This window comes from Podarcis pityusensis (genome assembly GCF_964106645.2).
Source record: "Podarcis pityusensis genome assembly, chromosome: 8".
Lineage (NCBI taxonomy): Eukaryota > Metazoa > Chordata > Lepidosauria > Squamata > Lacertidae > Podarcis > Podarcis pityusensis.
Genome location: NC_138033.1, coordinates 85,682,282 through 85,705,194, shown reverse-complemented (window position 1 = coordinate 85,705,194; position 22,913 = coordinate 85,682,282). Strand labels below are relative to the sequence as shown.

At 45.2% G+C, this 22,913-nt stretch overlaps 1 protein-coding gene across 1 annotated transcript; it reads right to left on the bottom strand.

The window, feature by feature from the left end:
• Positions 1-2,564: 2,564 nt before the first annotated feature.
• Positions 2,565-21,658, bottom strand: STAMBP (STAM binding protein). The gene is made up of 10 exons (XM_081017470.1): positions 21,541-21,658; positions 18,891-19,104; positions 13,184-13,259; positions 12,668-12,763; positions 11,630-11,954; positions 10,282-10,406; positions 7,938-8,075; positions 6,869-6,981; positions 4,538-4,637; positions 2,565-3,553 (listed from the first exon to the last, which is right to left on the bottom strand). Exons 2-10 carry the CDS (start codon positions 19,091-19,093, stop codon positions 3,497-3,499), a joined length of 1,233 nt encoding a protein of 410 aa, XP_080873596.1. The 5' UTR covers positions 19,094-19,104; positions 21,541-21,658; the 3' UTR covers positions 2,565-3,496.
• Between the last annotated feature and the right edge of the window lie 1,255 nt (positions 21,659-22,913).

Below are 22,913 nucleotides of genomic sequence, written 5' to 3'. Positions count from 1 at the left end.
GAAAAACCACACTTCCGGGGACTGGCCCAGGGAAGCAGCTGCCACTGGGCAACGCCTCCCAAGCCTCTCACACTAGAGAGCACTTTTCAGAAGGTTTGTGCTTTCCAGGAACCCCCTGCCATGCCACAAGCTGGCCCAAGAACTACCGTTCTCTGCTGTGAAACCGCACTGCAGTGCAAAGGATTCTGGGGCACAGATGGCATATGCTTGGGGGAGCACCTCCATTTACGTGTGTGTGTGTGTGTGTGTGTGTGTGTGCGCGCGTGTGTATGTACACATACACACAATATATACTTGTACACTTGTTTTTGTGTCCAGAGTACAGAGACCACTGAGAAAGACAGAGGTCTGAACATGTTTGGGTTCTGTGATACTTTGTGAGTTATATCTTATTAGAAAAACAGCCATGAATATTTCTAATGCAGAAAGATTGGAAACCTAAATACAAGCAACTGTATGAATTTTTGTTACTTTTTGTTAGATGCTATTGTCATTTTATGTTGTTTTTTGTGATTGTGTTTTTTTGTAATTGTTAAGTTTTTCAAATTGTTTTACTGCTGTATTTTTAAACTGTTGTAACCCACCCTGCAATGTTACGGGGAAGGCTGGGTAATAAATAATGGTGATACAGTGGTACCTCGGGTTACAGATGCTTCAGGTTACAGACGTTTCTGGTTACAGACCCCGCTAACCCAGAAATAGTACCTCGGGTTAAGAACTTTGCTTCAGGATGAGAACAGAAATTGCGCGGCAGCAGCGGGAGGCCCCATTAGCTAAAGTGGTACCTCAGGTTAAGAACAGTTTCACATTAAGAACGGACCTCCAGAACGAATTAAGTTCTTAACCCGAGGTACCACTGTAATAGCAATCATCACCATCATCTGTTCCCATTGTTTATATTTTGTCAGTATACTGTGTTCGTGCTCTTTTGCTTTGGATATAGGCAGATATACATTGTTCTTTCTTAATTGTCATTTGATTCCATAAAGTTATTTCATGTACAAATTTATGTTAGGTTTGCAACTATTTTAAAACCAAAGCTGCATTTGATTCCTTATTTCTGAATTCTTCTTACTTTTTTTACACTGTCTTTGTCTTCCGCTGGTCCTCCTGCCCCGCCTGCCAATGTGGTTAATGGAACGGAGGTTTTTAACCAGAGGTTGGAAGGCCATCTGTCAGGGATTCCTTAGCTGTGTACCTGCATTACAGGGAGTTGAACCAGATGACCCTTTGGGTCCAACTCTACAATTCTGACCCATCACCAAAGGTGAAGTAAGATTCAACTGCTGATCAGATTCTGTAGGTGGAATGGGAGGGCGCCATCTTGCCCTTTGTCTCAGGAAGCAAAATTACTTGGGCAGTGCTGTGCTGATGGGAATTACGAGTCTAGAACATCTGGAGGACGCCAGGTTGAGGAAGGCTGATGTAGATGCACACAGAATTCATGTGGGGTGTTCGCCAGGCCAGCTAGGCCTCACTTAAGTGGAGTGTAACAACACACACACACTCACATTGCAGGGGAAGAGATTTAAGAAGCTGCCAAGGGAATATGCTTCGTCTCCTGGAGCTCCCAAGCTGAGCAGCCCCTCTTGCCAGTGGTTCTCACATACTTGCTTTCACCGCCATCGTTTGTCAGCTTTGCAGATATTGATAAAATAAACGGCTTCTTCCCATAGTGCATGGCTAAACTTATGGGACTTACTTTTTTATTCAATTCTTACTTAGTGTGCTTTAAAACAACTTCTGCTGCAAATTCCAAAGCAACTCCAGTTCATTCTCCATATTGCAGATAGGAAGGGTGGGAGAGAGTGGCTTATGACAGCCCCGCAGTGCGGTTCACACAGAATAGGAAAAAGAGGAACTTTTCATTTTGCTAGATTCAGGTAGGTAGCCGTGTTGGTCTGACACAGTCTCTCTCTCTCTATATATATATTATAAATATAAATAAATAAATATAAATATATTATTTTTTATATATTTTCATTTTGCTGTTATCTTTTAGGGTATTGGGGGTGAGGTTAGGCACACTGGTGTTGGAGCCAACTACATAAAAATATTGATTTTTTTCTTCTTCAGGGTAGCACTCACTTCTGTACCTGGGAGTACTGTACAGTAGATGGCTTTTCAATGTGAACCAGGGCATGGCCTATGCAGACAAGGAGATGGGTCTTCTCTGCTTGCTTCTTATCTTTGTGTCTCTTCCTCCCTTTCCATCTTCTCCATTCTATTCCCCCTCCCAGCTAGCTGTCAGTTTCCCCTCCGCTCCCAGTAAGCATTCCATGCCGCAGAGTTGTAGATAATGCTTCTCACCCACTGATCTGTTTACAATTTACAGACTGGAAGAAGCAGCTGCAATCAAGTGACAAGGCGGGGTGGCAAGACACAATCTGTAGGGTAGGGATGGGGAACCTGTGGCCTTTCAGGTGTTGCTGGACTACAGCTCCCATCATCCCTGGCCATTGGCAAATGCTGACTGGGTGGATGAGAGTTTAGAGTCGTGGAACATCTGGAACATACATTGGCTACACCTGCTTGAGAAAGAGAGAAGTGTCATCACACTTACGTTCTTTTTATAGGTGTATTTATTTATTATTTAAAATATTTTAAACCTGCCCTTCACTGCAATGTGATACGAGGCCAGGGTACAAGATGTAGAGGTACCAGAGTCGTTTTTCCAACAGTAAACCTATTTTTAAATCTCTATATCGAACTAACCCTCAGTCTAGGCCTTTAAGTTGCTGGTCTAGGCCTTAAAGCATTACTTAAGGGGTTGTCCAACTCGAGTTAGATGATTCAGTGCATATCGGCACTTGCTGGAACTGAAAGTTCATAGCACAAATCAAGTGCAGATCCATCCTTTGGCAAACTGTGCCAAGAATGGAACCAAGAAGCTATTTATGGAATCCCTTCCTTTGGCTTCTCTTTTCCTGTAACTCCTATCTCCTCCCTCTCCCTGAAACGGAAGCCTGGAAGAACTTGTGATTTATTTATCTTTTGAAGAATTCCTGACAACAAAAAACACAATCTTCCTGCATATGCTCATTTCCTTCCAACGTAAACATCATTTTGTTGTCGCTCACAAGAAGTAGAGCTATTGGCACAGCACTTGGGGAATCCACCAAAGGTTTATGAGCTTTGGAGGAAATTCTATGTTTGCAGCTTGAAAGAGAGGAAACAGATGAATTTATGCGCTCAGCATATCACAAACAGATTTTTATAGGTTATTAATTTGCTTGATTTTTGGATTAAGGTTCAGCAGAGTAAAGCCTGAAGAGGATCAGTGAGCAGCCAAATACTACTTGAATTAAGTTTAGTGATATCTCCTAAGAGTTCCTCTCTCCTCCCTAATTTAACAACTGAGATCAGAAAGAATGTGAAACTCTTGTGGCGTTACAGGGAGAGCCTTGGGAACTGCTGCATAGAGAGGGTATTATTAGTCATCATAAATTAATGTAGAGGACAGTTAATGGCTGAGAAAGGCATGAAGGCATTTGCTTTATCGAAGGTCCAGTACCATCACTTCCTGCTCCAGGATAGTCACGTGACTGCAGGTCTGAAAGGGAAAAGGAAAAGGAAATGAAGGCCACAGCAGTCAAGAGCAGGTGGGGCAGCTAAATTCAACACAATGTACAGGCTGAAAGTGATACTACAGTCATACCTTCGGTTGAATGTGCTTCGGGATGAGCGTGTTCGAGTTGCACTCAGTGGCAACCCAGAAGTAACGGAGCGTGTTACTTCCGGGTTTTGCCACTTATGCATGTGCAGACACTCAAAATGACGTCATGCGCATGCGCAGAAGCGGTGAAAAGCGATGCGTGCGTGCGTGCGCAGACGTGCCGTTGCTAGTTACGCTTGCTTCTAGATGCGAACGGGGCTCCGGAACAGATCCCGTTCGCATCTAGAGGTACCACTGTAATTGTACATGGTGCATGGCAGTCTTAGAGTATTCCAAGTACCTCAACGTCACCAGCAGATTTCCCCTTCAGTGAGAGGTTTAGGAACAATGTGCTCCCCACCCAGCTGATCTGGGTTGCCATCACACACCCAACTCCCAACTGCCTCTGCCTCAGGGCTCCATCCCAGATTCCCTGAATAGGGACCAAGGGCTAGCCCTGGGACGGCAAAGCATTTCAGAAGCTCTAATTTGTTGCAAGAGTTTGTGCTGAGAATATCTTCTGCAGTCAAAAGCTCCAGCACCCACTGGAATTTCTTTTTCCTGGCTGCAACCCTAACATTTGAGTAAGCCCCCTTAAATTCAATAGGACTCACTCCTAAACAGGCATTAGGGTCCCACTATAGATTCTGATATTTTTATGCTGGAGAAAAATCCACACCATCCTGCTTCACTGGCAGTTTCCAGCGCTACACAGAGAAAGAATCTCAAATAGTGGGGAGAGAAAGAGGAGGCATTCTCTGACCCTAGCAGGCATCAGAACAGAAATTGGATAAAGGCTTTCCTGTTAGCATGCCATTGCAGTACAGGCAGGATTTGGGGGAATCAGCAAGAACCAGGCCAATGCACTTTGGATATACTTACTGTAAAGAGTGGGGGATCTTTGCTGTGTGGATGGAACCCTTTTTGCCTACAGGAAGAGATCTCTTCCATGCCATGGTCTGTCAATTTAAAGAATCCAGTCCTAGAAAGATTGTAAATAAAATCACTTGTATGCCTCAAAACTGATAGCAGGTTTTGTGTAACATATTTATTTAAATCTCACTCATTAGCACTTCTGGGTTTCCTACATATTTTTTGTAAACTGCTTTGAAGTTTGTTTGTTTTTTTGGTTTTTTAAAACAATCAAGTGATGTATAAATTTAATAAACTAAACTGAACTGAACTACACTAAAATAAGCAGCATACATAAAATATTTTAGGTACCTGTGGTCTCTTCCAGTGGATTGGATGTACTAGACTTGCCTTTTATATGTATGAATGCATTTTTAGGGTTATCTCCATTCTGATTTTAATTTTTGTACTATTGAGTTACTTTTTGTAAAAGAAGAAGTGACTAATACGTGCATATAACAACAACAACAACAACAACAACAACAACAACAACAACAACAACAAAAGTCATCAGAAAGTCATGAAAAGAAGAGCCCTACTAATTCTTAAAAACTGGGAGGCAAATCACATAGATACAGGAAAACGGGAGAGAGATCTGCAGATGGAAATCCCAGAAGAAGTTTGGAAATTCTTATCTGATAGCTAAGAATTTTAGAGAAAATTGTGGTGAAATGGCTGTATAACGGCATTGGTTGTGACAGAGGAGTAAATGGGCAGGAGGGTTAGGCAATGGGAGGTGCTGGTTTGGCAAAGACAGTAAAGGAGATTTCATCTCTGCCTGGTGAAGAATGTTGGAAGGTGAGAAGATACTGAAGGATGGTATTGTCATAAATGAAGGAATTTAAGACAAGATGGATTAACAATCCACTATCATGTCTTTTGAATTATGTGGACAATCAAAGAATATCCAAGAACAGCCAAACCCTCGTACTGAACATATAAGCATACTGATCTGCTGTGGTGAGGACTGCAGGGCCTGCTCCTTCTGCAAGGCCTTTGCCAGCTGGCCTAGAGGGCGGGGGCAGATTCACTGCAATGAACTCTCGGGACAGTGCTGGGGGGGGGTCTGCTATTGTTTTTCCTGCTCCATGTTAGTGTGTTTTAAAATGCTTTTAAAATAATTTTAATCCATGGAGCTTAAAATTCTGGTTGTTTTTTGGGATGGAGTGGGGTGGTTTTTAATGTTTAAATGGGGTTGGGGTTATTTTAATTTGTGTGTACAGTGGTACTTCTGGTTACATACTTAATTTGTTCCGGAGGTCCGTTCTTAACCTGAAACTGTTCTTAACCTGAAGTACCACTTTAGCTAATGGGGCCTCCTGCTGCCGCTGCACCGCCAGAGCACGATTTCTGTTCTCATCCTGAAGCAAAGTTCTTAACCCGAGGTACTATTTCTGGGTTAGCGGAGTCTGTAACCTGAAGCGTATGTAACCCAAGGTACCACTGTAATTGTAAATTGTTTCTCTTTTATTATTTTCTATTGGTTTATTGTTTCATTTTGTAGTTTGTATAAGAAAACGTGTTTTTAAGGGTTGAAGGCTGGCCTGGGAGTGGGCCGTAGCCAATGGAATGGCTGGGCAGGTCCTACCGGGGCGGGATGCATTAGGACACCAGATCTCGGTGATCATGGGCAGGAGAAGGAGCCCAAGAGCAGCATTCTCCCCATCTGTGATTCCCAGTAACTGGTGCTCAGAGACCTGGTGCCTCTTTTGATTGCTATGTTACTATGACTAGCAGTCAATGAGTCTTATTTAATTATTTAGAAAGAAATCCTAGAACTGCTTATTATTAACACAATCTCCAAGGTGGGGTGAGGAACGTATGTTTTGGAAGCACAAGGATGCAAATTCATCTGCTAAATGTACATAATCCCCTTAGTGGAACCTAGTTCCCCCTTGCATCCTTAATTCTCCCCCCCCCCCCCCAAATTGTCCCAATTTTCCAAAATCTTTTAAACTCTGTTGAAGCGCAGCCTGGGTTATCTACATTTCTTATGGTTATTATCAGAGCTATTTTTCTAGAAAAAGAGGTGCCAGAGCTCCTCATGAACTTCTCCCTTGTTCTCTTAGAATAGCAATGGCTCCCACCTCCGAGGGGCCAGGGCTGAGTTCCTGTGAGCTCTGGCTGAAAAAAAAGGCCTGGTTAATATTATTTTTAAATCCCCTCCTTCTACATTCCTCCTAGGCCTCATCTGCCCTCTCTTCTTGGCCTAAGCACCAAACCTCTGTTAGAATGAGGTGCAGAATGGAATGAACGTAGCACATTTATTTAGTCTGCAATACAAATAAATTGAACACTTACTCCTGGTATTTTGGCGAACAAACAATAGCTATAGACTCCGGCAGCATCATCTGATAGGAGCAGTGCGTATGTAGATCTACACTGGAAAGGAAAGCTGTTTGGGTAGGATGTGTCTAAATAAGGATGGAGGAAAAGAAGGAGAAATTAAAATCAAGCACCAAGAAAGGCATGGCTCATTCTTGACAACCACCAAGCAAGTGGGAAAGGCTCCTGTTCTCTAAGGAAACATTAACATGACCTTTCATAGCTCTTTATCAGAGTGGTCACCTTCCCCAAGCAACCCCACCCCCGCCCTAGCAATCTAAGTCCAGACTGGGGGAAGCAGAGAATAAGCAGGTGCAGTGCTGACCACTTCTGACCATAAATATTTGGGTGCTCGATAAGTAAATTCAAATGCCATCCTGCACAAAGACTAGGACACAGAGCTCAATCTGGAAAGAAGTTTTCCTATGTGAGCCCCACTGAAATGAATGACTAAGAGCACAGCCAAGGGTGGTAGCCCTGGGATCAGACAGATTCAGCAGATGGGTGAGAGGGTGTGGTCAGGGCCAGCCAAAGACATTTTGCTGCCTGAGGTGGCAAATAATTGTCCCCACTACAAGCCAAGTTGTTTTGGAACCGGAGGCAGAAAATCCCACAAGAAACCCCCCCACACAGAGAGCAATTCAACAGTAACAGCAGCATGCTGCCCTTTCATGACACTTAAAATTAGCTGCCTGAGGCAGCTGCCTCACTGTGCCCAATGCTAAGGCTGGCCCTGGGTGTGATAAGCACCAAAGGAAATCCACTTGGTAATTCCACCCCCCTCCCCACCATACACAGGCATGCAAGTAGTCACAATTCACTGAGAAGTCCGACTGCACAAGAGGAGCACACTAGGGTTTTGCATCCCCCAGCAGCAGGTTGCTTTGGGACCTTCCACAAATCTCTGAATTTGTCTTCTGCTCTACAGCAGGCAGCAGCCAATTGCTTTGCGGGGAAAGCACAGGAACCTGGCAAAGACTCAGCCCGTAACAAGTACACCCACAAACAGGCTTTTGCACCTGGAAGGCCTTGAGCAAGGGCTTACATGGATCCATCCCAGAGTGATAAGGCTGTACTGATCCTGGATCAGGAAGAGTTCCTCCTCATTCTCAGTGTTGCAATAGTCAGGGCCCCCGTGCTGCTTGGGGATGATGACATGGGTTACTGTGAATTCGTTCTTCATCTGGAAGGAAAAAAAGAAGGGCAAGGGGGCAAGGAAGAGGAATTAGCAACAGCCAACAGTGCTTCCATTTAAACACCACACAGCCCCAGTGACATAAACATAATGGCCTATGAATGGAATGACCCAACACCACACTCCCAGCTTCAGAGACGTTAGAGACCTGGACAGTTTGGATGTTTTAGTGAATTTCAGCTTTCCCTCCTCCTCCTCCAATTACTGCTCACTTTCTGGTGTGATTTTTCAATGCCCTCTTGCCGATCCCACCAGCCTCACCTGCACTGCAATGGGCAGAATTAGATGACCCTTGGGGTTCCTTACAATTCCACAGTTCTATGAACTTGGCCAGGCACCCCCAAACTCGGCCCTCCAGATGTTTTGGGACTACAAATCCCATCATCCTTAGCTAACAGGACCAGTGGTCAGGGATGATGGGAATTGTAGTCCCAAAACATCTGGAGGGCCGAGTTTGGGGATGCCTGAACTAGGCTGTACCTCCCCTTCCGATAAAAATGCCAAGCTCCTCTTGCTGTGTAAGGATTTTCCCCCAATTCCCTGCCTCCTCTATCACCCATATTTTTATTCCATTTCTCTTAGCAGGGGTTCTAGGTAGGAGGGAGCCCGTGGTACAGTGCCCACAGGTAAGCCCCTCTCCTACCTCAGTGTCACCTGCCAATGCCCCAGTAGGGACTGAGGCGGTGGGCAGCAGACTACTCTGGAGGAGCGCCCATTCAAATTCCCCACAGTGCTGCCAAGATAGTGGTGTTCCATGGTAAATTAAAATGGCAGCTCTCAGACACATCCACCACCCCTGGGACACCACATTAACTTCCCATGTTCTGGTCGGGGCACTGTGCCGCACCTGGAAGCAGCTGCTGATGCAAAAGTGTGTTTGAAGGGTGGCTTGAGGTAGGGACCACTTGGGGGCCCTGCTGGGGCTGCAGAAACTGACTGACATGTGGCTAACTGATCGACACCAGCATTTATACACGGTGTTCCCATAACACAAGCAACCCATGATAAATGTCATTAAACAATGTAATCATAGAATCATGGAATTGGAAGTGACTACAAGGGCCATCCAATCCAAACTCCTTGCAATGCATGGATCCCGGCAAAAAAATCACTGACACGTGGACACCCAACCTCTGTTTAAAAACCTCCAATGAAGCAGAATAGATAAATCAAAGAGGAAAAATAAAATTTAGAAATATCCAGTATAAAAAGACAACAACATGTCATACCATAACCAGAGAACATTGAAACATTTTTAGATAGATTAAAAGGTCTGTTTTGCTGCTGGCTCTTGATTTTACATCCCTCCGCTGCCTTGTTGTTGTTTAATTTTACTGAATTACTTTAAAAAAACCACCTGTGTCCCACTTTAAGAATCCGAAGGGCAAAAGCTGCCTAGATGAACAAATCTCCCACCTAGAGAAGTTTAAGGGAGGCTGGAGGCAAAGAAAAATGGGTCAAATTGGCTTTCTGGCTACAGTGTAAAAATATAAAAGACAACATCAAACACTTGAGGGGGTTTTTCAGCTTAAGAGCTTCATTTTAAAAAATTGAAAGAAGTGGTCCTAATGTATTACAAACTAAAGCAAAGGTTGCAGTACATTATTATAAAAAAAAAAGAGAGATTAATTTATCTTTTTACCAAAACACATTGAAGCCACCATAACCTTCGAAGGTGTGAAACAACAAGCTGTACTATCCAATATCCAGAGCAGCATCAGTCTAGGGTGGTATTGTAGGCTCCTGCACTGCTGAAATATTTTGACATCACCACCATCTGTCTGTCCGTGGCCTCGGGGCTCTGTCTATTACCTCTTAGCCCTGCTGCCCACTCAGTCTTCCTGCTTCTCCACCACTCCTGCTGACAGCACACACCCTCTCTTGTCCCTAACTCTTATACAAGGTCTCCTCCAAAAGACGCCCCTCAACAAAGCTGACTTTTTGCAACTTGTATCTTCTCAGGGTGAGTTTTTGCAAGAAAGAGTGTTCATGAACGTTCCATGACTTCACATCAGTGCAACCAGTTTTACATATGTGCAACAGCTTTGATATATGCACCCATGTTCTTTAAGTGATGTAAAGCAAGTTAATATTAATAAACACAAATATTTCCAAGTAATCAAATCAGCAACTTGAGAGCCTTGAAACCGGGGACTACCAAATATTGACGTAATTATCCCAGAAGTCACCGTACCAGCTTCCCACAAAGGATTCCACATGTCTCTACACCCCTTGCAGTGTTTGCATCCGCCAACTTGAGGAATTTATGACAGAGTTCTCTGGGGACAGTCACATGGCGAAGTCCTTCTATAGTAGTATCTGCAGAGAGAAGAGAAGATTTTGATGTACAATGTGACAGGCATATATCAGGCCTGGTTCTAGCCTAAGCTTTTACCCCGAATTGCTAGTTCACTATGCGTGTGTGTGTGAGGGAGGAAGGGAAGCATTCAAACGTATGAGTCAATGCCTGCAATCTGAACTGAATGGTCCGGACTCAGATTTACTACATGATCTGTTGTTTGGAAGAATAGGTCACAGGAAGATTGTTTTGAGACCAGCACTTTAAAAAAGGGCCAGTGGTTATTTCAACCAGAATTAAGAGGTAGCCCAAAGTTGCCTCTGGTAAGCGGATGCACACCTGGAAATAAAAAGCTCAGGTGTGCTGTATAAGGTCCAAAAGCCCTTTCCAATATGTGTGTCACCCCTTACATTCCACAGGGGGGGACCTACTAACAGAACTCATGACCATCGCTCCACTGCAAAAATGTCTCAATGTTGCAGGATTCTCTGTATTTCAGAACTGCCTTCTGAAAGAACTGATAATATTTTCAGTGAGCAGATGGAGGAAAATTGGGGGGGGGGGGAATGAAAGGCGGGCGAATATTCAAGGATTAAGTTAGAACCCAGGTTTCTCCAATCAACCACTGAAGCCCACAAACTTGTTGGGTCCTTGGAGAACGGCTGTCTTGTCACATCCTGTCCCTGCAACTGGCCACTCAGGCGCGCTGGGTTCCACCCAACAGTGGGAAGAGGCCTGACAGCAGCCGTTGCGCCCCCTCAAAGGCCCGATGGGGCCTAGTCACAGCTGTGGGAGGGCTCAACAGAGCCCATCTGGCCGTGGAATAGAGGGGGCGGCCCCCTCAGTGAAAATAGGGGGGTTGGCCCCCACGGCCCCGCGTGCATGCACGCCTATGGCCACTCAAGAGCATGAGGGCAGGGCAGGAAATAAAACGGGCTTGTGAGGCGGCTCAGCTTCAGATGGCAAAACAGTAGCAGAGGGATCTGTCTCTTCTGCAGAGAACATACCAGATCCTAGAATCAGAATTGTAGAGTTGGAAGGAACCCAAAGGGTCATCTTGTCAATACTCTACAATACAGAGATCTGGATCGGCACAAGCAGGGTTTTAAGTGGCACAAAAGTGGTGTAATTTGGTTTTAGAACACTCTCACATTGTAGGTGAGGGGTTTGTTCATGTTTTCATGTGGAAGGGAAGGAGATCTGTCACCCAGTAGCCAAACAAGGTGGGTCAAGGCATACTAACTGTTTTCTGGGATCCCCAAAGCTCCAGGTTTCAGAGACCTGTCCACAGTGGGGGGCTTTGGCAGCACTCCTCCTCCACTGGGGCTCAAGGGCTTGAGCACGCCAGGTACCAAGGGGCCATCCGAGGTGTTGGGGGTTGGCTTCCCAAACTGCTGCACGATTTTCAGGCGCTCCTTCTCCAGCTCCTGGCGCCGGATCATTTCCTCGAATGCATTGAACTGCTCCTGCTCAGCCTGCTGCTGCTTCATCCTGGCCACCCTCTGCCTCTCCTCCTCCAGCTGCTGCTGCAGAGCCAGGCTGCGGGCAAACTCTTCCTCCTGCTTCTTCTGCATCAGGAACATCAGACAAGGGACCAGGTGAGAAAAGGTGCAACACAGGCAGCCCATGGAAGTCCTTGGGTCTCACAGGCAAAAGCAGATTTAAAAAGAAATCCGGCTGCTGCATTCTGGACTAATTGAAGTTTATGGACAATTCTTCAAAGTCCACCCCATGGAAAGCACATCGCTATAATCCAGATGTAATTAAGGCATGTGTCACCAGGGCTAAACCAGTATTTTCTGGGCACAGGCACATTTGGTGTACCAATCTAAACTGGGCAAAGGCATTCCTCACTGTGGCCATCACTTGAGTATCCAGGCTCAAGGCTGGATTCAGGAGAACACTCAGACTATAATCTGAGATTTAATGGGGAGTGTTACTCCCATTCACAACAGGCTAAACTCCTATAAGCAAGACTATCTCATTTATGTTAACTTCAAATTTGTTCTTCCCCATCCAGTCCATTATTGACCCCAAGACACCAGAGCAGAACCTCCACAGCCACTCTGGATGAAGATGGAAGAGTTTTTTCCTGAATACCAGTTGCTGGAATAGGGAGAGAGATCAAGGGTAGCTGGGGTACAGTGCTGGGATAACATGTCAGCTTCACTGTTTGACCAGGACCAAACACAAACAGACCCCAAACAGCCATCATTCCCTGCAAGCTGTGGTCTTCAGAGCCACAATTTGGAGCTCATGCATTTCTCCTCCTGTTACTCACTTTTTGTACATTGTACTGTGCATATTCTTTGTTGTATCTTTCTAAAAGCTCCTTTTTCAGCTCTTCAGCTCTAGGAAATGCAACTTCTTTTAGTTTCTGGATAGAGAGAAAGTAAGCATGAAAATCAAGTTCTTTAGAACTCAAAAAGAAGCTGTGATCAGTAGCAGTGTGACAATAAGAACCATTATTAGAGGGGCCTGGAACAGTCTGCCAGGATGTTTGCCTAGGCAAGCACCACTGAAATAAATTGGAGCTGTGCAACAGCACAGCAGGGAGAGGGAGTCAGGACAGAAACTTACAAGGAAGGGTGACACACTTCTTAGCGTGCGCTCTCTCTCTCTCTCTCTCGGGCGCCTGCATTTTGCAACATAATTCATTGCAAAATAGTTTCTATATATGCTTGTGACAGACTAACAGCTTCTTCCTCATTGCCAGTATCTGGGAGCTACAGCAGCTTTGCTCTAGAGGAAAATCTTAAAGCAAAGTTTCCCCATTACGGCCAGTGTGGCCACTTACTTTTACTGTGTCTCTCTTCTCAGGAATGATAGCAGTTTTGTAATCACGATGCTTCGGAAGTTTCTCTATGAAGAGCCTTGGAATAGAGAGGACAAAGAAAGTGAAAACAGGCAGCTGAGATGTAGGAAGGAGAACCATGACCACACTTGGGTTGTTACAACATTTCCAGGTCCAATACAATAATCCTGTGTGGCTAAGATCAGGCCTACGTACCCTGATCACATGGGGACTCTGGGATCAGAATTTCAGTTTACATTTTTTACAGCAAAATTCCAGACCACAATCCTGCTCTCCACCACAAACTAAAGACATCCCTTTTCTAGCACAGGAACTCCACAGGAAACTGCATCTCAAACAGACTCAGAATATCACACTTAGAGCTTTGGGTCACAGGATCGTAATCTCTGTGGAAAATTGCATCCGTGTTACTCATATATCTCTATTTAAATGGCAAACTTGCTCCCCAAGAGAAATTTGACTCTCTGCATACAAAACAGTCCCTGGGCAAAAGCTGAGCTTTCTGCCACTTCCTTCTTCTAATGGAAATGGTCACCACAGCCAGGTACTGGAACAGACTATAATTTGCAAATCTGGATATTCTGTTCCTCCACACAAGCAAAGATCATGGGAATTATTTGTTCAAAGGAAAAACTGGCCTGCGAAGTAGCATCAAAGCAAAGCTCAAGCCTACTTCAGGCACAAGTTTGCATAAATGGAAATGGTTCAACCTCCTGCACATAACTGACAATTTAGTTTTCAGCTGCAATCTTAAGGGTCCTATTTCAGCAACTTAAATGTACTTTCATTCAGATGCTGATTTAGGCCAGGATTGGCCAACCAGGAGTTCAGTCTCCAAACAACTTTATCCAACCCCTCCAAATTCTAAAGAAAACACAGTAAACAAACATGTTTCTAGGTCGACCTCAGTTTTATTGTATTGCTACTGCATTTGCCTTCTGGAAAGGCAGGATGAACTCACCACTCTGCCCCTGGAGAGGACCCTTTGGGAAGCACATTTGCTTCTCAGTACCTCCCCATTACAACCTCCCATCATCTGAGCAAATTTGCTCTGCACCTATGAAGCGCTTCGCAATGACTATGCCAACTTCATTCAAAAGTCTGAGCATCCCTGGTGGGATCAGGTTGAGCAATCCTCCAAAAATGGATAATTTAGGCTAAGCTATGCTTAGTCCTCCAAGACGAGTTCCCTCCCGCAGGACGGTCCTGCACAAGGCCTGACAAAACAGAAACACCATTTGTACTGTAATCCACACAGAGTTTCCTCACTGCTCCCGCATTTGTTACTGCAATGGCAGAATCACAGTTGGAGGATTTGTTTAGTTAAAGGAGGCTTAGGTGGCTGCCAAGAGGGAGCAGAGCTGGGAGGGATCCAGCAAGTTTTACACTTAGCAGGTCCCTTGGCCAGTTTCTCTTCCCAGAAATGCCCATAAAAGAGGAAGCATGGAAGGTTAAGCAAGGCTGAAGGTGATGCTAATCAGGAAAAAATGTACTGAATGTAATGGGGCTGGAGCAGGAAAATTGTGCATAGAAGATGCCTGGGTAATGGTGGCAGCAACAGCCATTGGAAAGGAGAGAAGGCTGACCATACCAGACCCCCACTTCCATTTTTGGAACTAACAAGAATTTAACATTCGCTTAGAGACGTTTTGAAACGAACTGTGAAGCGGATTTTCAGCGTGTTAAAGGATTTCAACAGCACCTGAAACCCTAAAGCTGCAACCCTATGAACACTTACTCAGAAGTAAGCCCTAACAAACTTGGTGGGACTTACTTCTGAGTAAACACACAGAGGCCACAAACCAGCCCACAGCACTAAAGGGGGGGGGCGGAGGAGCTCAATGCAATACACTGGACTCTGAAGGAAGGCAGCCAATCATATCCAAGACAGGAAAGAAAAGGCATTTTGCTTGGGAACTGAATGAATGTAAAGGTTGTGAAAGCGAGTAACTTTGTAAAGGTTGTAAAAGCGAGTAATGGGAGGTTCCTGTGATATGCATGACATCACCGCCTATGAAGAGTGCCAATATCCCTTCTTGGCTACAAGGAAGGCTGCTCTTGTGGAATCCAAATCCTGAGGGAGGATTTTGAGGTACTGCTAAAAAACTGGCTGAACAGTAAAGCGACTTTCAATGTTACTGGAAAAACCCCAACAGCACAGCTCACTAGAAATTTGATATTGTCTCCTAGGAGTAGGAAGATTCCCACTCCCCCACCCTGCCCCCAGCTTTGACTCCCAGATCTCAGATCAAAGAAAACTTAAAAGGTAAAAGGTAAAGGTACCCCTGACCGTTAGGTCCAGTCGCGGACGACTCTGGGGTTGCGACGCTCATCTCGCTTAACTGGCCAAGGGAGCCGGCGTACAGCTTCCGGGTCATGTGGCCAGCATGACTAAGCTGCTTCTGTCAAACCAAAGCAGCGCACAGAAATGCCATTTACCTTCCCACTGGAGCAGTACCTATTTATCTACTTGTATTTTGACGTTCTTTCAAACTACGAGGTGGGCAAGAGCTGGGACTGAACAACAGGAGCTCAGCCCGTCGCGGGGATTTGAACCGCCGACCTTCCGATCGGCAAGCCCTAGGCTCAATGGTTTAGACCACAGCGCCACCCACGTCCCTCAAAGCAAACTTAGAAGATTGTTAAGACTGATATATGTGGCATCTTAACAATAAAAAAACACAACAGGCCTTTGATTGGGTAACCTTAAACTGCAACTCTGAGCCAGCTATCAGCTTTTCATTCAAACACTGAAGGGAAAATGTGAACCTCGCGGCTCAATAATCAGCAAATGCCAACAAGTGAAAATGTAGGTCCTCTTTCCCAGGGGAGGAATGGAAGAGGATTCTCTTGGCCTAGTAAGAAATAAGCTGAACTGAACTAGTAACTGAAGCTACATGTCGATATATGCAGCCAGGCAGACTGCTGTTTGAGACCAGTTACGGAGAGCTAACTTCATTGGCTATCAGTCTGTTTCTGAGCACAATTCAAAGTGTTGGTTATGGCCTATAAGAGCCTATATGGCTTGTGCCCAGGCTATCTGAAATATTGCATCTCCCTAAGATTCTTGGGGATCTTCTCTCGGTCCCATCAACTTAAGGAGGACGGTTGGTGGTGACCAAAGAGACAGCATTTCCTCTGGCTGCTTCCAATTTGTGGAATTCCCTCCCAGGAGAGATTAGATTGTTCCCTCTTTGCTATCCTTCCACCAGCAGGCTAAGACCTTCCTGTTCAGACAAGCCTTTAAAAACTTAAGGTGCAGACCATTATAGTCAGGGCAAATTGCACTTTAATTGCCGGTTCTAAATGTGCTCTGATGGTGGTGGTGGTGGTGATAGTTTCTTATTTATACGCCCCTATGCCACTCAGGGCAGCTTCCAACAAATTAAAACATAATACAACATCAAACCTTAAAAACTTCCCTGAACAAGACTGCCTTCAGATGTCTTCTAAAAGTCAGATGGTTGTTTATTTCCTTGACATCTTACAGGAGGGTGTTTCGCAGGGCGGGAGCAACTACCGAGGAAGGCCCTCTGCCTGGTTCCCTGTAATCTCAGTTCTCTCAGTGAGAGTATTTTAATTACTGTTTTCAACTTGTTTGTTTCTATAACACTGGTATTTTATAATGTTGTTTTCAAATGTTGCAAGCTGCCTTGAATCCCAGTTTGGGAGAAAGGAGGGATATAAATTTATAAATTAAATACACAAACCTGGCAGATCCTTTTGCATTCAACAATCCAGGCAAGTTACAGTTTTTGTTAGTTTGGCAGTCAGTGCTACAGCCCAGAGACCTCCCTTGAGCCTGCTTGCTGATAATTACAAAAACTACTTTTCTGGGTTAAAAGAAACTCATTTGACTTTTCATCCTCATATAATGGAATCAATAAGGTCCCTCTGCCCAACCCCAGAAGTAATTTTTACAGCATTCACACAGCCCCCAACTCCCCCCCCCCGACAGCTGTTGTATTAATGACTATTGGGAGTGGTGAGCAAAACATGGTGCTTTTCATGCCCAAGACATTACACCAGTGACATGCTCATTTATCTTCCCCATCCCCACTGCGCTTGTACCATATTTTATTTTGTTTATAAAAATATTTCTATATTGCTATGTCATAAAAGAAACTGCATTAAAGTGGTATACAGCAATAAAATACAACAGGCATGTCCAAAAAAGGTAGATCGCAATCTACCAGTAGATCAGGGTGTACCTGTTAGATATCCCACCCCTAAGCGATCTCCTTACAAAGAAGCAAAAAAAGCAAAAAACAAACTTTGGCTTACTAAAAAAAGCTCAACAACTTTGGGTAGATCACTGCCAGTTTTTTAATACTGTGAGTAGATCACAGTCTATTGGGAGTTGGACATCCCTAAAATATAAAATTGTACAATAAAACTATATTAAAGAGTTAAAAACAGACACCGATTAGTGACTGTGGAAGGCTGTATTCTTAATTGCCTGCATAGGCCAGGCAGAACAGCAAGGTTTTCAGCAGGCACTTAAAAGTTGGCACAGAAGGTGCCTGCTTAATCTCTACTGGCAGAGTGTTCCACAGGAGTGTGCTGATGACACTAAAGGCATGGTTTCTTGCTGTTGCCAAATGAGCACCACCAACTTGGGGAATGACCAATGACGCTTCTGCACATGATCTCAGTAATATAAAGGTTGGGCTGGGATATAAGAGTTCAGGTGATCCCTCAGGTACCCAGGACCTAAATTGTCCAGGGTTTTGTAAGTGAATACAACAACCTTGAACTGGCTCAGCAGCAGATGGGCAACCAGAGCAGAATGTTTAACAAAGGTGTCCCATGTTTTTGGTCCACTGCCCCACCAGCAGTCTGGCCACTGCATTCTGCACCAGCTGGAGCTTTCAAACCAGATCCAAGGACAGCTCCAGTAGAGTGGATTACAGTGATCTAGTCTTGAGGTTACAAATGTCTGGACTACATTGGTCAGGCAATTCTTGTCCATGAATGGTTGCAGCTGGAGAACCAGACAAAGCTGGTAAAGGGGACTTGGGCCTACTCAGAGTAGACCACTGAAATGAATGAACCTAAGTTAGTCATGTATTTCATTTTCAATTGGTCTACTCCAAGTAGGACTAACATTTGATACAACCCATAGGCCAGCCTGTTTATCCAGCTAGCTCAGTACTGTCAACACTGACTGGTGGCATCTATCCAGGCTTTCAGACAGGCAACATTCCCACCACTACCTCTGGGTATAGGGTGGTATATAAATTCGAATAATAATAAAATAATACCTGGAGAAACCAGGGGTTGAACCTGGGACCTTCTGCGTGCAAAGCAGATGTTCTACCTATGAGCTACAGCCCTTCTACTGAATGCACATCCATTACATGCAGGCTGGACACTTGCCTTGTCTTTGAATCAAGATTTACAGAACTATCCACAAAGATTAAAATACAATCGAGGGTTGATTTGACAGGTTGCTTAGATAAATCCTTAGGCTCAGGTTTGGGATGAGATAAAGTCATCTTCTTCTTGCTGATTAAAAAGTTAGGTGAGGGAAGAAGCCAGTACCAGCACACCTGAGTCACAATAAGTAACTGGGCAAGAATCTCGTATAAGCTCCATCTGGCCCAGCTGGTTTACAATACAACGGTACTTAACAGGCTTATCAGAACAGAGGTTCTTCTGTTATTACTGAGCAATGCAAATTTCTTACGTGATGTATTTGTTGTACAATATAAAGGCACGTTCAATGTTGCCTTCTTCAGAATAGATAGTTGCCATCCGGATGATCTCAACTCCAGAACGATAGTACCTCCGAGGTGGGACATCTTCATTCACCTCCACACTACTGCCCATTTGGATAAGACCCCTGACCCGGTCCTCTGGGGGCAGGCTGACATCTGCGTGGTCAGGCATAGGGGGTCAGTCTGTAAAGAAAATTGATATGACCGGCACTGAAACCATTTGTATCCAGATAAACCCTTTAACTGAAATCTCTGGAAGATACACGGGGACATGGACTCTCATATAAACTTAAGCTCTAATATTTGTGTAACTGAAGAATGCTGGTTGAAAACACATCTTATGACTACAATCCAATAAACCTTAAGGTCACAGTGTCTCAGGTATTAATTATAAAAAACATATCAACAAGCATTTCCACTACCAGTTGTGTCTTCAGAAGCAGGAACTGGGGACTACAAGTCATTTAAGAGACCAAATTATAAGGAAATGCTAAATTAACTTTAGTAGGAAACCTCCCTTTCACTACTAGAAATCCCCCCTCTCATCATATTGCTGCAGCTCAGGAAATGGCTTTTATATGGGCTAAATTATATTTTAATATATTGGGTATTTTTTGTACTTTTAATGTTTTATTATAATAATGTACTTTTTGTTCACTGCCTTGGATAGAAAGGCAGCCTTTAAATATAGTTCCACCTAGTACTGTAGTCAGCTTGATGATGATGCTACCCTTCATCAGATGTTTTTAATGCTAGAATAGGAGTTGTGACTTCCAAACAGCCTCGCTTTTTCAGCTGCTGATAATAAGCAACCTTCCCAAATAGCTTTGCCTCAGGTAATGTGTGCATGTGGGCTTTTTATACTAAACTGTGACACTCAACTTGTGCTGTACTTCTCATTCACTAGATGAGCATGCTAGAAAGATGATTATCTTTCTAAAGTCTTTTTGTACTGAAGTCCAGACTGATCCTCCAACTGAAGGCACCCAGATCAGCCTTTCCCAACTTGGGATATTTTGGACTACAAGTCCCATCAGTCCCAAACAGCAAAGCTATGCTTCCATCAGGCCCAGAATCATACAGCGGCACAGGCTTAAGCGGAGTTATATGCCAAAACATCCAGAGAACATCAGGTTGAATACAGGGGGTATTTAAATTGGTGGTGGGGATTAGAAAGATAACTGGATATGGCATTCAAGCCCTACCACTGCTAGCAAGGCAACAGGCAAGCCTTGGGCAACTACTCGCTGCCCCTTGTTCCAATGCCAGGAAATCACACACGGATCTCCTACCACAATCTAGAACATGATGTTGGGCTACAGTTAAGTTAACCTATGGCATTCGCTCCAACAGGAGATAGTGATGGCCACCAACTTGGATGGATTTTAAACAGAATCGGACAAATTCATGGAGAAGGTAGTGACCAATGACTACTAGCCATGATGGAGGCTATGCTCTTCTGCCACATACCAGTTGTTGGAAACCGAAGGAGGAAAGAGGTCCTGTTGCGCCGATGTCCTGCTTGCATGTTCCTGGCACGCATCTAGTTGGGCACTTTGAAAACAGGATGCAGGACTAGATGGGACATTGGCCTGATCCAGCAGGCTGCTCCGTGGTGAGCCTGTGAGAGAGTGACTGGCCAAGGAGCTTCAAAGCCAAGTGCGGATTTGAACCTGGCCTGGTCCAACTCTCTCATCACTACACCACTCTGGCTGGGATCTTATAAGATCCTTATAGAGAGAGCAGACAACACATGATTATTGTCATGAGAAAAATCATTTCTGCTCAAACAGCGAGCAGAGGATGTGCTGATGTGGCTCCTTGGAGTGACAGCGCTGCAATCAGGACAACAGCTTGGAGCAAGGCTAGTCAACATGATGCCCTCCAGGTGCTGCTGGATTCCCAACTCCCTGCAGCCTGCACGGCCAACGATCAGGGGCGATGGTCCAGCAAGTGGTGCCAAAATTCTGTGCACACCCCCATCTCTTGTCTTTCATTTTACATCACTGTTGTGGCATCTGCTGCAGGTGCCTTCGAGGCTCCACGCCCAGTGCTACTGAACAACTTGAGCGCCTCTAAATCCACCTCTGGGTCCAGCAACGTCTGAATGGCACTGAAGGACCGTGAGAAAAAGGTGCTGGACTAGGCGGTTCCTTGGTCTGCAAGGCTCGCTTTGTCCTCTTACTGCTCCCGTCACCCTAACCATCGGCTGCCACCGCTGGGGGGGCGTCCACTCCTGGAGGGTTTTATTATGCATTTTGCATTTTGATGTTGTGAACTGCCTTGGGATCTCCGAGTGAATGGCGGTACACAAATTTCACAGCTGTCAACTTTTCCCTTTTCTTGCGAGGAACCCTATTCGGAATAAGGGAATTTCCCTTAAAAAAGGGAAAACGTTGGCAGCTATGGCAAATTTAGTAGGCAAATAAGCAGCAGCAACAGTCCTCCCTCCCTCCCTCCCTCCCTTTCAGCGGAGCCCGGCGATGCCTCCCGCCCCCCGGACGGCGAGGGAAGCGGCCCAGAGCTCTGCCGTTGGGGGCGGCAGGCTCGAAGGGCGGCAGCGAAGCAGGAGCCGCGGCTCGCGGAGCTCCTAGGCCGCCTTCCAGGCCCCGGACTCACCTGGGCTTGCGGGCGCGGGCCGCCTCTCCTGGCTGGGCTGCACAGACCTGCGAGCGACGGACGGAGGCAGATACGGAACATGAGCCACTTCCGGGAGGCCACTTCCGGCTTCTCTAGCCCGGCCCTCCTGCCACAGAGATATTTCAACAGAGATATATTTAGGTGAAGGGTCGCTGCTTAGTGTCGATAGGCGGCTTCCGGGTTCTCGTTGGAGAAACTCGCTTTCGGACTCTTCCCCTTCCCCACGTGCACCCAAGCCCGGGCGGAGGTGAAAGCGGCTCATAGAAAGAGGGTGGTTTTGTCGCTCGGGGGATTGCAAGTTTTTAAGGGTCGCTGCGGTTGGGCAACAGCCCCCCCCCCCCGCCGCTTGCAGAGACTGGAGACGTCCTGCTCCCCGGCTGGGAAGCTTCATTCGAAAGCATCAGTTGGGCAACACTTTTATTAGGACAAGGGGGTCCAGTTGCACATCGCCTCCCCACCCCCAAACACACACACGCACGCACACACACACACGTATATGCACATTACCTTAAAAGGGCACAAGAACAGAGTTTTGCATGAAATGCGAATGTGCTCGTGTACATGTGTAGGTGCAAATTTAGAAATAATTGCTGCCCTTTAGCAGGAATGTGTCTTGCTTGTAGTGGGGAAAACTATGACAGATCGTACTGTCTGGGAATAGGCTGCCTGCTGTACTGAGTGAAGAATTTCCTTCCCACAGCAACAATGTCACTTGGCACTGGTCTGATGTGCAGTAGCTCTTTCCAATATTTCTAATTACTATGAATTATGATTTCACTGAATTGTATCCATTGTTTTGATGTATTTGTTGTTATTGTTTACTTTATTCATACTGTATTTGATATTATCGTGTTTACATTCCCAGCTCCTAATGCTGTTGTGAATATGTTTAGCCCTGTGGAACGCCCTCCCATCAGATGTCAAGGAAATAAATAACTACCTGACTTTTGGAAAACATCTGAAGGCAGTCCTGTTTAGGGAAGTTTTTAGTGTTTGATGTCTTATCATGTTTTTAATGTTCTATTGTGAGCCACCCAGAGTGGCTGGGGAAACCCAGCCAGATGGACGGGGTACAAACAATAAATTGATGATGATGATGAGCTGCTTTGAGCTCAACATTTGTTGTTGGAAAAGCAGAATGCAAATCAAGAATGGGAGCAGGTGTCTAAGATGCAGGAATACTCTTTCTGGTTTCCAGGGTGGTGGGTAATTTTGAGCACCGCCCTGTCAAAAAATTGTGCTTTCCTTCCTTGTTCTTATCTTTAAACCAGACCAGAGGGCCTGTCCTCCTCTGACAGATCTTCAGACTAAGGCCCATCCTCTGTAAAGCAGGGCCCATGGCTAGCCTCATT